General features: G+C 50.8%; 1 protein-coding gene and 1 pseudogene across 4 annotated transcripts in view; one reads left to right on the top strand and one right to left on the bottom strand.

The window, feature by feature from the left end:
• Nucleotides 1-589: 589 nt before the first annotated feature.
• LOC115899255 lies at nucleotides 590-2,054 on the bottom strand (annotated as a pseudogene).
• The window catches only part of BDH1 (3-hydroxybutyrate dehydrogenase 1), a 43,674-nt gene continuing 28,971 nt past the window's right edge, over nucleotides 1,162-15,864 (top strand). For 2 of the 4 annotated variants that reach the window (XM_030936989.1, XM_030936980.1), the window contains exons 1-2: nucleotides 1,169-1,307; nucleotides 10,228-10,353. In XM_030936989.1, coding sequence (XP_030792849.1) covers nucleotides 10,271-10,353 — 83 coding nt within the window. In that variant the 5' untranslated portion in view covers nucleotides 1,169-1,307; nucleotides 10,228-10,270. Of the gene's footprint in view, nucleotides 1,308-8,746; nucleotides 8,766-10,227; nucleotides 10,354-15,864 lie in introns of those variants that run through there. The other 2 variants (XM_030936988.1, XM_030936984.1) reach the window with 2 other exon arrangements.

Genomic DNA, 15,864 nt, shown 5'->3' with positions numbered 1-15,864 from the left:
CCTCCGCTGTTCTATTGTTAAAACTCTGGGAAACTGCTATTCTTAAATTATTTTAATTATTTTTAAAGATCTTGAGGAGCAGATTTTTTTTTTTTTTTTTTTTTTTTTTGGTGAGACGGAGTCTCGCTCTGTCGCCGAGGCTAGAGTGCAATGGCGCAATCTTGGCTCACTGGACCCTCCGCCTCCTGGGTTCAAGAGATTCTCCTGCCTAAGGCTCCCGAGTAGCTGGGACTACAGGTGTGCGCCTCCATGCCCAGCTAATTTTTATATTTTTACTAGAGACGGGGGTTTCACCATGTTGGCCAGGCTGGTCTCGAACTCCTGACCTCAAGTGATCCACCTGCCTCGGCCTCCCAAAGTGCTGGGATTACAGGCGTGAGCCACCGCCCCCGGCCTTTTTTTTTTTTTTTTTTTTTGAGACGGAGTCTGGCTCTGTCACCCAGGCTGGAGTGCGGTGGCCGGATCTCAGCTCACTGCAAGCTCCGCCTCCCAGGTTCACGCCATTCTCCTGCCTCAGCCTCCCGAGTAGCTGGGACTACAGGCGCCCGCCTCGTCGCCCGGCTAGTTTTTTGTATTCTTTAGTAGAGACGGGGTTTCACCGTATTAGCCAGGATGGTCTCGATCTCCTGACCTTGTGATCCGCCCGTCTCGGCGTCCCAAAGTGCTGGGATTACAGGCTTGAGCCACGGCGCCCGGCCCGCCCCCGGCCTTTAAATAAATTTCATCTGATCAAAAGAAATTTAAAAACCAACCAACCCTAATGAGCTCTAAAGACAGCAACACGCACAGGACCTGGAAAGAGCCTCTTCCTCACCGGCGTTTTCCTCACTTCGGGGAGCGGCGCCTTCACCTCCCGGCCTCAGCCCCCGAGGCTGAAACCCTTTCCGCACCTGGCTCCACCTCCCTGACCCCTGCCCCAGCCCGGCTGTCAGGGAGCGAGAAGGCGGCGGGGGATCTGGCGCCCGCCTTAGGGGCGAGACGGCCGCACCGGGCGCCTAGCACCTCGGGCGGGAGGAGGGCCACGCCCGGCGCCCAGGGCGGAGGAGGTGGCTCGGCGGCCCCCCCACAGCCACGCCGCCGTGGGCCCCGCCCAGCGTAGCCCCACCGCGCGCTTAGTGTGTAGGCGCGTCCGGGTGGCGGAGGCCGCAGGCCACAGCAGTGCTGGTGGAGGGGCTTCCAGAAAGAGCCTGCGGCAGCGACCCCACTCGGCTCTCCCCGCAGGAGCGCGGGCACCTGCGCGGCGCCGGGTGAAGGCGAGCGCCTCGGCGAGCCCTCTGCAGCGGAGCCCCCTGCCCATTTGGTTTTGGGTAAGAGGAGGGGTCCGCGTCTCCGCAGCTCGGGCGGGATGCCCTGGCGCCCTCTACTCGGTTTGGTTCGGCCTCACGTGTTCCTTTAGCCCGGAAGCCGGGATACGGGTGGGGAAGGGGCGAGCCCTGGGGCCGCAGCGGGGTAAGAGTAGGACGGACCGATCTCGCCCAGACCTCAGGGTGTCCTCACTCGCCTCCCTCTCGGCTTCTCTGTCGGCGTCTCCAGCAGTATGATCTGGCATTTATTATTCGGAATAATGTGCCAGGCAGGAGGCGGCCCTGGGTCAAATACGCGGCCCTGCAGCTCCCAGGTGAAACGACTCATCGTTTCCTGCCGGCGCATCTTACTGAAGGGGACCCAGGCCTCACGAAGGGAAGGAACCGTCCTCAAGGTCACGTCGTAGTCAAAGGCCGAGCCCAGACTGAAGCCAGGTGTCCTGCCTTCTAGCCCCGGGCTCTGGGCTCTGTCCCCTTCCCTACCGAACCTCAGGATCCTGTCCGCGTCCCTCCTCCTCTTCCTCCTCCCGCGTCCTCCGCAAGGCTCTGTTCCCGGGGTTCGGGGAGTGCTCCCTCGGCGCCACAGCGCCCTGGGGAAGGAAGATTGCTGGACAGCAGGCAGACCACAGGGCTGGGAAGGAGGAGGAGCCGCGGGGGCAGGCTGGGGATGCCAGAGTGGTGGTGGGCACGGGACTGGCCAGGGCAGGAGCCCAGGCTGCCCACCCGCACGAGGACTAGGGGGCTTTGTCTGGGCGGTGCCGCCTCAACCAATGGGAAGCGCGGCCCTGGCCGCGCCCCCTCGCTCCCCGCCCTCCGGCCGGCCGTTGGGGAGCGCGGCTCTGGGATTGGCTGCGCCGCGGTCTCGGGCGTTCTCGCGCTCTGCTTCCGTGCCGGAGCGCGCCTGGTAGATACCCTGTGGGTGTGAGCGCTCGAATCGGTCCCGAGCGGCCCAGGCGCCTTGGGCGTGCGTTCCGCGCGCGGCCGCGTCCAGGCTGCGCCCTTCTAGGGAAGGGTTTGGTGCTGCGCGCAGCGACGAACTCCGCGGTTTTTTTCCCCAGCCAGCCAGCCTGGAAATCTGCCTGTAGTCAGCTGCTGCAGAGTCACCCTGCAGTTCCTACTTTGAGGGGTTGCAGAAGCACATATTTCTTTATGGAGGGCCGCCTGCAGGCCTCTCGCTGCCAGGATCCTTTGTGACGCTGCAGATGTCCTGGTGAATGTCCTTCTTTCTACAAGAGGCGTTGGAGCCGGGCTCTGCACAGGGCGTATATATCTCTGGCCGGCAAGGAAGCTGACCCTTGAAATTTGTGAGGCTTTCATATTCACTCAGTACACATTTACAGAGCCTTTGCTTCCTGTCAGGGACCACACAGTAGGTATTCGGATGAGCAAGAAGAGAGTGATTCAACATGCGGGTCCTCACAGTCCCCGTGGGGATTGGTGGTAGCGATGGGGGCTTGTGAATGTTGATAAACAGAATTCCCTCGAATACGACCCTGGCTAGGTAGGTGCTGTTACAGAGGCACAGAAGGGAGGAGATTGGGCGAAAGATTTTTGAATTAGGGGATTAGGAAAGGCAGCCTGGGAGAGTTATTTGAACCAGCTGGGACTTGGTCAGATGAGCAAGGCCCGGAAATTGGAAAGTACAGGGCTTGTTGAGGGATGGTGTAGCAAATGGTTTAATGAGTAGAGGAGAAAAGTCTAGTTGGAGATACGGTTTGGAGGAGCCAGGTGAGGCCTCGGGGGCTCAGCTTGTGTACTTGGGTTTGAAATGCAGTTAGCACTTGTGAATAGAAAGGCTCCTTAATCATTTGCGCTACTGTCATTTTTTACACCTACACCAAATATCTTGGAAATGTCCTTTGACCCCTTCTTTCATAATCCTGCCCTCAATCTGTTGGTAAATGGTAGTGGACTCCACCTCCAATATAAAACCAGACTTAACCAATTCTTATCACTTTCATGGTTTTCACAGGGGCTGGCAGCCTTTTTGTACGTTTCTAAGGAACATGTTTTCACATCTCACTGGAGTTGTGCAGTATACAACCTGCATGACTGTACATGGTGGACCTGGATTACTGCCACAGATCCTAACTGGTCTCCCTGCTTCTGCTCTAGTCCATTCTCAACTTATTAACCCAACTGAGAGTTATCTTTTTAAAAATATAAGTCTGATAATGGCACTCCTCTTCTTAAAACTTTTTTTTTTTGAAACAGAGTCTTGCTCTGTTGCCAGGCTGTCGTGCAGTGGTGTGATCTCGGCTCACTGCAACCTCCGCCTCCCAGGTTCAAGCAATTTTCTTGCCTCAGCCTCCCAAGTAGCTGGGACTACAGGTGCGCAACACCACGCCCAGCTAATTTTTGTATTTTTAATAGAGACAGGGTTTTACTATGTTGGCCAGGATGGTCTTGATCTCTTGACCTAGTGATCCACCTGTCCCGGCCTCCCAAAGTGCTGAGATTACAGGCGTGAGCCACCATACCCAGCCAAAACTCTCTTAATTCATTTAATTATGTACCAGCCAGACATAGTGGCTCACACCTGTAATGTCAGCAGTTTGGGAGGCCGAGGTGGGCAGATCATTTGAGGTTAGGAGTTTGAGACCAGCCTGGCCAACGTGGTGAAACTCCATCTCTACTAAAAATATAAAAATTAGCCAGGCATGGTGGTGCATGCTTATAACCCCAGCAACTCAGGAGGATGAGGCAGGAGGATCGCTTGAACCCGAGATGTGGAGGTTGCAGTGAGCCAAGATTGTGCCCCTGCACTCCAGCCTGGGTGACAGAACAAGATTCCATCTCAATAAATAAATACATGTTGTCTGTTGTGTGCAGGGCACTGTTGTACACGTTGGAGATATAATGGTGAACAAAACGGACAACAATTCCTGTTCTCAAAGAGCTTATATTCTAATGAGACTGAATGACAGCAAACAAGATAAATATGTATAGCGTGTAGAATGCTATCATGTAATAAAGTGCCAGGGAGGAGGAAACAATGGAAGCAGAGAAGGGGGATAGATAGTCAGGGTTGGGGTGAGATAGATGGGGTGGCCAGAGAATGTCTTAGTAAACATTTTAGTAAAGGACTGTGGATATTGGGTGAAGAGGGTTCTAGGTAAAGGGAACAGTAAGGACAAAGGCCCTAAGGCAGGAGCTGGCTTGCCATATTCCAAAGACAGCAAGAAAGCCACTGTGACCAAAGTACAGTGAACAAGGTAGGAATGAGGCCAGAGAGACAATGGAGACCCAGAACATGGAGGGCCTTGTAGGCGAACTCTAGATTTTGGCTTTTACTCTGGCAGGAGTTTGGTGAGGCGTGACATGATCGGATTTGTGTTTCTGCACGATCCTGCAGGCTGTGTTGAGCAGAATCTGGAGAACTACAGTGGAGGCGGAGCGTCTCGTTGGGAGCCTATTGCAATAATCCAGGCAAGAAGGGATGAAGGCTTAGACTAGGCTGGTAGTGGAGGATCCTAGATATATTGTGAAGGTGGCATTGATAGGATTTGCTGAGCACTGGGCTGTGGAGTGTGCAGGAAAGAGGAGTCAAGAATGAGGAAGATTTAGAGGAACAGGTCTGTGGGACAATAGCACAGGCTCAGTTTTGGGCAGGTTACGTTTGAGATGCCTAGTAAACATTCAGGTGGAGATGTTGGATGCGCAGTTGTCTGAGTTCAGGGGAGAACGTTGGGTTGGAGGTCAACCTTCGGGAGTTGGCGGCAGTGCGAATCTTATTTAAAGCTATGAGTGCCCGTCATGGTGCTGAGAACAGACCAAGAACAGAGTCCGAGACTCCGTCGTTTAGTGGCCTGCCTTTAACTTGGTAGGCAAGCCCTGTTCTCCTAGCAATAGAATGCCCACTTGACCTGGCAGTTGTAATTATGGCAGTTTTGAGCTCGGGTAACACTTTGTCTTGGGGAAGGACAGAAGAGGAGTGGAGTGGGGGAAGCACATGTTCCTGTTGTCATTATAAGGTCATTATAAATGAGGCATTCTCAGAATAGAAGTCCAAACTGAAAATTAATACACCTCATACGCTGTTGGTGGGAATGTAAATTAGTATAACCACTACAGAGAATAGTTTGGAGGTTCCTCCAAAAATGAAAAATAGAGCTACTATAGGATCCAGCAGTACCACTGCTAGGTATATACCCAAAAGGAAGGAAATCAGTATATCGAAGAGATATCTGCACGCCCATGTTGGTTCCAGCACTTTTGACAATCGCTAAGATTTGGAAGCAGCCTAACTGTCCATCAACAGATAAATGGATAAAGAAAATGTGGTGCCTTTACACAATGGAGTACTATTCAGCCAGCAAAAAAGAATGCGATCCTGTCATTTGCAACAATATGGATGGAACTGGAGGTCATTATGTTAAGTGAAATAAGCCAGGCACGGAAAGACAAGCTTTGCATGTTCTCACTTATTTGTAGGAGCTAAAAATTAAAATAGTTAAACTCATGACGATATAGTAGAATGATGGTTACCAGAGGCTGGGACGGGTAGTGAGGTGAGGGTCTGTGAGAAAATGAGATGGTCAGTGGGTACAAAAAAGTTAAAAAGCATGAATAAGAACTAGTATTTGTTAGCATAACAGAGTGACTACAGTCAATGCTAATTTAATTATACATATAAAGATAACTAAAAGAGTATAATTGGATTGTTTGTAACACAAAGGATAAATGCTTGAGGGGGTGGATACCCGGTTTTCCCTGAGGCGATTGTGTGCCTGTATCAAAATAGCTCATGTACCCCATAAATATATGCAACTACGATGTACCCACAAAAATAAAAAGTTACAGATAATAATGTTCTGCCTTCAGTGTGTTTTAGCTGCTGTTGATTTGGTGGCAAGTAGCAGAAACTTCCAGCTGACTTAAATTACACAGAGACTGTAAAGGTACAGCACGGCTTCCAGAGCTGGGGGGCAGGAGGGCGGCGGCTGCTGCTGCTGTTGCTTTTCTCCCTCCCTCCACCTCTGCCCCTGCTGCCTTCTGCATGAGCCTCTTACCCCCCCCCCACCTGCTGTGGATTGGCTTTCTCCCTCTCTTTGTGGCTTCAGGGCCCAGTGGCGTATAGCTGCCATCCTCCAGCAACCCCATTGCATGGCCCTGTGCCACACAGCATGGTTCGCATTCTCTCACAGTGCCAGGGGACAGAACAATGTGTTCACCTTCGGTCTGACATCTCTTCCTGGCTCAGTCCTCCATGACCAACGCATAGTCTCTGCAGCTGCAGAGGCCAAATCCTATGGGGGAGGGGCAGGTCTGAGAGGAGGGGCATCAGGTGAGCAGGACAGACCCTTGAAAGGTAGTCACTGCAGAGTGTTTGTGGTGTGTTATCGGAGGAGAACTGGTCATCACGCAAGCCTAATCTGGTGACTGGAATGTCTCTTGGGACAGTCAAGGTGTCTGCAGTGGGTGTGCCTAATGTTAGACCCTTGGCTTTTATTGAAGGCCCCTGTGAAACAAGCTATGTGAGTGTCATGTCTGCATGTATGATACAGTGGTGGTGAGAACATTGTCTACTATATCACTTGAGTTCCTGTGTAATTATTTCTGACTTGTGTTTCAGAATGGTTACTTCTCTGAGGTGTCTTTTTGAATGAGGGCTTGAAAACTTGTCAGGTTTCCCTTTTGCAGGATCTCAAGGAAGCTCCCACATATAGCTGAGCTGGGCTGGAACTTTCAAGCAAGACTCTACGAACCGTTCGGAAGAGGAATGACCAAACATATATATTTATATATTATATAAATACATATGTATTATACATATAAATATAGTTCTTTGATTATAGTGCATATATATATATATATATATGGTCAGGAATCTCAAAACTCAAATGCCCATAGTGTCCAGGCAATTAACAAAGATGACATGGATAGTTTTAACGTAGGAAGTACAAACTTTGTATTGAGTTCAAGCATAGCTTAGCTGCCTAGTTACTCTGTTTTTTAAAACATCAGGCTGACCAAACAAATCAGCCAAGTAGAACATGTTTAGGTAGGCTGCCAGTTGTAGGATTTGGGAACCTGACACAGAAACTGGCTGGTCTGAAGCTCTTCAGTGTGGGCTGTCTGCATTGGAGCCTAAACCCTGCCTAAACCCAGCTTGCCCTCCTCAGGGGCAGGACCTTCCCCTCCCACTTGGGAGTGCCAAGGGCCCGTGTAGGCTTCATATCCAGAAACAGCCGAGTTCTCTTTCCTGCCTCCTGTGACCCTGTTTGCTGCGGATGCCCTGCCTCTGTTGAGAATGTTAGCACCGGGAATGTCTGCCCCTTGGAGGGGAGCCCCTGCTGCTGCCTCATAGGAAAGCCCCAGCCATGACCTCTGCAAGACAGTCATGTCAGAATGGAACACAGCAAGCCCAGCAGTGAGGCAAGGGTGCACACGCTGTTTTCTTCTTTTCTGGAGTAGGAGTGCTTTCCATGTGTTATACCTTGACAATGGAGAGGGCCCTTGAGGGAAGGCCCAAGTGCTTCTAGCAATAGAAAAATGTCTCCAAGATTCTAGGTTGCTATGTGAGCATTTTGATTTTGTGACAGTATTTTATGAGTTTGGTCCCTGGGAGTCAAGCCCCCTGTGCTCAGTCACCTCGGGGCAACTAATTACCTGACTTTCAAGGCTGAGGAGACTGAGCATCCGCCTCCCACAGCCATTTCTGTTCCCAAACTAAAAGGCAAGAGAATGGTGTGTGAAGTTTGAGAACTTATTATTTACAGATTAAGGCCTGGCACAAAACATGAAGATGGCAGACAGCAACCCTGAAGAGTCCTGGGAGCCCTGCGGTGGAAATAGCTGCATGTTTCAGAAACATGCACGCAGCAGACCACATTGAGAACAGTGCCATTGTCCAAGGGACTCAGTTTTTATGCACTTTTAACTATTTTGACTTTAGTACTTTTAGATATTGCTGACTTCAAGGAACACAAAATGGAAAGCAGCTATCCATTTGGAGATCATATGAAAGCATTTTCTGCCACAGGCATTGAGCTAAGGGGTAGAAAGGACTTTAATTATAGATGACTGGATGGGAAGTCTCCCAGTGACAGTGACCTCAGACTCTGGTCCTGGGTCTTGGAGGGAGGAGGTAGAGATGTGTGTGCTCAGCCAGCCTGTCAGTACTTGGATGGCAGGAGGGGTTTCCTCATTAAAAAGTCTGAGCCAGCACGGGCCTGTGCCTTCCATGAAACCATAAAAAGTCAGTCTGGGTTCCATTCTGCTGTTCTCTGCAAGGAACTTTCTATGGAAACTTCTTTTGTGGCCACAGGCCAACTTTCCACCCCCAGACTGCCCTGCGGGAACTCACTCAGCTCCCGTCCACTCCCCAGGGACTCAGACTGCCTCCTCTGCGTCAAGCTCGTTCTAGGCACTGAGGATTTGGTGGTGAACCAGGTGGACAGGGTTCCTGGTGTCACTGAACTTATGATCTGGTAGAGGAAGATAAAGTAAATAAACAAGGTAATTTTGGATTAAGGTAGCTGCTATGAGTGATTTTACAGAGAGCAACCTGTGTGTTGAATGGGAGCCACTTTAGTGAGGGAGTCAGAGGACTCAGCATCCAGGATGAGGGCAGAGGAGGACCCAGGACTCTGAGGCAGGAACACTGTAGCGTAGGCGAGGAGCTCTCGGAGTCAGTGCTGGCGACGGCGCAGTGAGCAAACAGGAGGGTGGCCCGGTGAGCTAGGGGCCTCCAGGGAGGGAGAGGCCAGCCCCAGTGGGCATGGAAAGTTGGCTTTAAACACGTAAGTCGCATAGCTTGACTAGAGTTAAATAGGTTTCTTGGGCTGCTGTGCTGAGAATGGGGTGTGGCAAATAGGGGCAGGAGTACAAGCGAGAGTTTACTGTAGTTTTGCAAAGATAACACCAGAGAGATTCCTGCCTGCTTTCCTTTCCTGAGGATTAAACAAATTAAACGCCTCCCGCTCCCTCCAGCAGAGCGCATGGCAGTGGTGGCTTAGTCAACACTGCTGACCTCTGGGCCCAGGGGGCTGGTTCTCAGTCAGGTTTGGGGTAGCAGCCAACAGGCAGGGGAGGAGCCTCCCAGGCGGTACCTTGTTCCCGGGAACTGTATGACAGACTACAGCCAGGTAGGCAGAGGAGAGGCTAGAACCCACTCACCAGCCCGCCTGCCTTCCCTTAGGCCTGGAGGAATCACTGTTAACAGAATGGGAGGGCAATGCATGCCCGTGCTGATCAGCAGTCAATAGTGCTGAAGAGTCCTGGCGCCCAGTAGCCTTAAGGTGTTACTAAGAGATTCTTGTTGCAATGAGGTTGCTTTCACCTCAGATGGGGAGGGATGGGGAGGGTGTGTGTGTGTGTGTGTGTGTGTGTTTGTGTGTCTGTCAATTACAAGAGTCTCTTATTTGGCAGCTCCAAACTCCATGCTATAATGAATTACTGATTAATTCAGCCTCAGAGCCAGAGCCGCCTTGTTTGTTGGGATGGGGGAAAGAGGTGGACAGCTGAGTCAGATGCTATGTGGCATGGGGCCAAGCTGCCTGCAGGGGCAGGTGGGCACCACAGGTGGGTGTTTCAGCAGGTTAGAGGAATAGGATTTACCGAGTCAGAATCCCTGAGGGGTGGGTCCCTGAGTCTCCCAGCGGTTGGGAGTTTGAGGATCACTGATGGGGCCACCCTGCTCACGTTATGAATGGGTGATGACTTGCCCAGGGTTGCCCAGTGCTTTTGGTGGCACAGCTAGAGCCAGAACCCAGGCTTCCAGGCACCCTGGCTCCTGACTCTTTCTATCATGGGGCTGCAGCTTGAGAGAGGACCCAGAGCGGACTGCCTGGTACCAGGACTGGAGCTGGGTGGAACAGATGCAGCCCAGTTTGACTTTCACAACCTGAAAGAATCATGACTACTCCTGATTAAAGCCCCGAAGGCAACAAAGTAATGCTGAGGTGCGTTTGTGTTTCAGAACCACTGGGAGGAACTGGGCCATTCTACTACCTGTTGCTACCATGCTGGCCACCCGCCTCTCCAGACCCCTGTCACGGCTCCCAGGAAAAACCCTAAGTGCCTGTGATAGAGAAAATGGAGCAAGGTAAGCAACTAGAAGTGATGGTGGCTTTGAGGGTGACTTTCTGGGCAAGCAGAGCTTTTCACACATGGACAGCATAGGCAGTAATGAGGCCTGATTCTCAAAGATGTCTCTCAATACCTACGTCTCCCAGCAGAGGAAACTCAGGGGTGTCCTGGGAAGACATATTCCCAGGGCGCACAGGGCAAAGAGGAATATCTCTCATAACCGATTTTTTTTTTTTTGGCGGAGTCTCACTGTGTCGCCAGGCTGGAGTGTAATGGCGCTATCTTGGCTCACTGCAACCTCCGCCTCCTGGGTTTAAGTGATTCTCCCAACTCCTTCTGAGTAGCTGGGATTACAGGTGCCCGCCACCACGCCCAGCTAATTTTTATATTTTTAGTAGAGATGGGGTTTCACCAGGTTGGCCAGGCTGGTCTTAAACTCCTGACCTCAGGTGATCCACCCGCCTCGGCCTCCCAAAGTGCTAGGATTCCAGGTATGAGCCACCGTGCCCGGCCATAATCGCTTCTTAAAACCCTTTTTATTTTGAAATAACTTCAGACTTACACAAAAGTTGCAAAAATTATTGGAAAGGTTTTCTGGATCCCCCTTCTGCTAACTTCCCTAAATGTTAACATCTTACAAAACCATACTGCAATGATCAAAATCAGGAAATTGCCATTGATAGAATACTGTTAACTAGTCTGCAGACCTCATTCCAGTGTCGCCAAGCTGCGGCTGACGGACCTTTTTCTGGTCCAGGATCGAATCCTGAGTCTCACATGGCACGGAAGTGTTATGTGTTTTTAGTTTCTTCCTACCGGGGACAGGTCCTCAGTCCTTTTCGCTCACGACCTTGACACTCTGGCTGGTTATGTTGTACAATGTCTCTCAGTTTGGATTTGTGTGGCAAGAAGCCCACGGCAGTGAAGTGGTGCTTTTCTCAGCCCATCGTGCCAGGAGGTACATTATTTTATGTGGCTCATCACTTTAGCCACCTGGATAACTGTTTTTAAAAATTTATGCATGAAATCAGTTAACTGAAATGTCCCAAGACTTCACTGAATCATTTGTGTGATTTCGAGGCAGCATTATATAAGTACAAATTAGACAAACAGCTGTTCTTCTTTGAGAGCTTCTGGAATTGCCTTTTCCCAGGGGATTCAGTGGGCTCTGCTGCCACAGTTGACTCTTTTGCAGTCTGAACAAGGAAAAAACAAGAAATGCCTTTTTCTTTCTGTTATATTTGAAGGGAGTGAAATTGAAGGTTAGGTTAAATTCAAAGTCCCAGGAGCTAGAACACTGATATTTTCTAGACCAATAATATGTTTAGAAGAACATGCATTTAGACTGAGCCCCTGTTGCCCAGGAAATGTGGCAACCTCTTGGCTCAGAGCAACCTCTCCCTCCCGGGTTCAAGCAATTCTCCCGCCTTAGCCTCCCGAGTAGCTGGGACTACAGGCATATACCATCACGCCCAGCTAATTTTTTGCATTTTTAGTAGAGACGGGGTTTTTGCCATATTGGCTAGGCTGGTCTCGAACTCCTGACTTCAAGTGATCCTCCTGCCTCAGCCTCCCAAAGTGCTGGGATTCACCGCGTCCGGCCCGGCTTTTAGCAGCATTTGCTTGAATTTATTTCTGAGAGATACAGAGGCATGGCTTGGAGTTGGGGCTCCACCTACCTGAGGACCCTGCGTGAGAAGAGTTTAGAATACCCCACTGGCACAGGTGGCAGGAGGCCCCTGCCATCAGAACAGCGACGGAGCTTGGCTTTGTTGAAGGGCTTTTGGAAGAAGGTTACTTGCTGCAATTGGTTTTTCAGTGGGTGATTAATAGAAATGGCAAGTCTGTCTCCATGATGGCTTTTAGAGATTTCTGGAGTTTTTTTTACAGAGGAGAAAATAATCCCACAGGAAGTTAAAATACTTTTACAAAGGTTTTGTTCTCAAATTTAAGGAAAGTGAGGCATTAGTCAAGCTCCTGGCTCATGTGAGGGGAAAGAAAGGTTGTCAAAGGGAATTCAGAATCTTGTGGATGGGCTGAGAAGTAACTTGGTTAGGCTGAGGGGCCTGGGCGGTGGGTGGCCAACCGCAGAACTGAGTCAGAGTAGAGTCAATGTCACAGGGTGAAGGTGTGGGCAGTGTGGAGGGGGACCCAGGTGCAAAAGGAGGCTGGCATGGTGGGTAATTGCCATGCCTAGGATCCCACAGGACGTCTCAGTGGTGGGGAAAACCTTTGGCCTGATCATTTTGCTTGCTTCTCAGTTGGAAAGGGCCTCATACTCGTCTCCACCTGTGAGTGAATCTTGCTGATAGCATCCTTAACAAGTGACCTCATAGCCTCTGTTTGAATATGTCCAGTGATGGAGAGGTTAGTACTTCTCATAGCAGGCCTCCTTGTTTGGACATCTCTTTCATGCAGTCCTTATTGAGCAGAAATATTTTCTCCTGTTAATGCCACTCCTTGTTCTCGGGTCTGCCCCTGCATTCACACTGCGTGAGTTATTCCCTTTTCCCCAGGGCACTGTGCCCCCTCAGCACCCACCCACTCGCCTACTCTTATTCCCCCGACATGGTTTTTCCTTGTTTATCTCTCATGGTTTGTCCACTATCATCCAGGACTGCCTCCTGAATGATCTGCACTTTGCCTGTGCTCCTTCTTAAGATGTGGTGCCTGAACAAAACACCACCACTGTTGACATGCCCAGAGCAAGCGTCACCCAGTACACATGGCTCTGTCCAGATGAAAACCTTCCCAGGAGTGGTTGGATAAGGCCCCCAACCCCAACACCTGACAACCTGCTGTGCTTACTGGCTCCCCATGGCCCTCCGATTTCAGATTTCCAGCTTTGCCAGAAGACTCTGGCATCCCTGGGCAGGTGCCATCCTTGGGGCAGGTGCCTTACCCTCACATCTGGGACCCCGCCTCCTGGACTTTGGTCACCAGTGCTCAGCTCCCAGGCCAGGTGCAGCGCATGATGCTCCCAGGGTGGCCTGACCCAGGCAGAGTAGAGAAGGGCTCTTGCCTCCCCTATCCTAGTTTCTTTCCTGTCCAGCCCAGGCTCACATAGCTTCTTTTGGCCGCCACACCACATGTGTGATTCATGGTCAAACAGGCTGAATTTTTTTCACGGATGCTGCCGCGAGGCCGTATTTCTCCCGAGCTGCACCTGTGCCACTGACGTGTGTTCTGCCTAAGCCCTGTCTTGTTAGATTCGAATGGACTCATGGCTCCTCTCAGCAGAAAGCTGGGTTACTGGTTATTGTTGCTGATTCCTGATGGGGACAATAAAAGGTATAGGCACACAAACTGGTAAGAGAGAGAAGCCAGAATGAACGCCCTGGCCAGCAAAGGGAGCGCTCTCCAATGCAGCCGGGACGGCCAGGGCTCTGAGGACAGCAGGCTCTTCCACAGGGCCTTGGGGAGGTGCCAGACTGCACTGCTTCCTCCCTCTCTAATTCTGTTCCTGGGTTAGGGCAAAAATCAGGAAGCTCTCGTCTTTTGAATCTCACAGCCACCCCTTTGGGTTCTCCCTTCAGAAAGTGTGTTGACCCGCGGGGTGCGGTGGCTCACGCCTGTAATCCCAGCACTTTGGGAGGCCGAGACAGGTGGATCACCTGAGGTCGGGAGTTCGAGACCAACCTGTCAAACATAGAGAAACTCCGTCTCTAATAGAAATACAAAATTAGCTGGGTGTGCTTGTACATGCCTATAATCCCAGCTACTCGGGAGGCTGAGGCAGGAGAATCACTTGAACCTGGGAGGAAGAGGTTGCGGTGAGCCGAGACCGCGCCATCGTACTCCAGCCTGGGCAACAAGGGCAAAACTCCGTCTTAAAAAAAGAGAAAGAAAGAAAGTGTGTTGACCATCTTGAGCTTAGCTTGTGCCTCCCGAGAGACTGAGACTGGCGTAACTGTTGGTGTTAGTGGCTTGGTTGGCCAGCAGCTTGCTGTCACTGCAGGACCCTCCTGGGCAGAGGAGACCCTCCAGGGAAATACACACTATTTTATGTGCTGGTTTTGGGCCTAAGGCCTCATGGGCATTCTTAGCCCTGGGAGACCAGTGTATCTGCTGGGATTGCTTCACACTAAGAGTAGCAGGAACCCCTAGAAGTCCAGGGCCATTGTGGCTTTGGGGAACCCAGGCGTGTTTTTTTCCACTGTGTTATTGTGAAGGCAGCTCAGGATCCCAGGATACTGTGATAGTCCTCCACCTCCAGCCTCAGTCCAGGCAGGAAGAAGCAACGCACCTGCATCGGGAAAGCAAAACTCAGCAATCATGGTCGACCTCTGCTTACACGCTATTGGCCAGAGGCAGGTCACGTGACCACGAGGTGGGCGGCGGTCTGGAAAGAGTTGGGCACACTGCTGGCCCGGACAAAATCCAGATTTTGGTTAGTGAGGCACCTGAGAAGAATGGATGCTGGCAGGCAAAGAGCAGTGTCTGTCACAGCTCAGCTGGGCTGTGGCCTCCAGCTGTTCACAGGGATTTTGGGGCTTTGGCAGTCATGAGGCTCCAAGGGGAACCTTCTGGGGATAGGCCTTTTTTTTCTTTTTCTGTAGGGCAGAGGTATTGAACTTTGGTTATGGGTTAGACTCACCTAGAGAACAGTGAGGGAAAAAGTATCTGTGCCTCATCCCTGGGTCAGGAGTGACGCTAGGCAAAGGAATACTTTAAAGAACTTCGCTGTGATTGAAAAAAAAAAATCGTTCTATGGAGAATCTCAAACAAATGCAAAAGTAGAAAGCGGTATATTAATCTCTGGTGTACCTATCACCTGGGTTTCCATAATTATCAGCACATGACCAATCTTGTTTCAGCTGCTTCTCCGTTTTCCTCCCCTCCCCATACTAGATTTTTTTCGAAGCAATTCCTGAACGTGGTATTTCATTTGCAAATATTTTAGTATTTATCTCTAAATGATAAGAACTCGTTTTAATAATATAACCACACAACCATGATCACATTTCCAAGTGATTCTGATAAACAGGGGCCCAGAGAACAACTGCTCTGAACCTAGATGAACCAGTTCTTCACCCAGGACCTTTTGTACTGGAATCCCCTGAGGTGAATGACACACACAGATTTCTGGGGCAGCCCTTCCTACTGAATCAGAATGTCAACGGGAGGGGCCTGGGAGTTTGCTTTTTAACAGGCCAGTGAGCCACTGCTCCCCGCCACGACGTTTTTGCTTTTTGTTACTTTAAAAAATGTCAGGTAGGTTGGGCACGGTGGCTTACACCTGTAATCCCAGCACTTTGGGAGGCCAAGGCAGGTGGATCACTTGAGGCCAAGAGTTCAAGACCAGCCTGGCCAACATGGTGAAACCCCGTCTCTACTAAAAACACAAACATTAGCAGGGTGTGGTGGCGCATGCCTATAATCCCAGCTGCTTGGGAGCCAGAGGCACGAGAATCGCTTGAACCCGGGAGGCGGAGGTTGCAGTAAACTGAGGTTGCACCACAGCCCTCCAGTCTGGGTGAAAGAATGAGATGCTGTCTAAAAAAAAAAAAAAGAAAGAAAGAAAGAA

This window comes from Rhinopithecus roxellana, chromosome 1 (assembly GCF_007565055.1).
Source record: "Rhinopithecus roxellana isolate Shanxi Qingling chromosome 1, ASM756505v1, whole genome shotgun sequence".
Classification (NCBI taxonomy): Eukaryota; Metazoa; Chordata; class Mammalia; order Primates; family Cercopithecidae; genus Rhinopithecus; species Rhinopithecus roxellana.
Note: the sequence above shows the minus strand (reverse complement) of the source record. Positions and strands in the feature narration are given on the sequence as shown.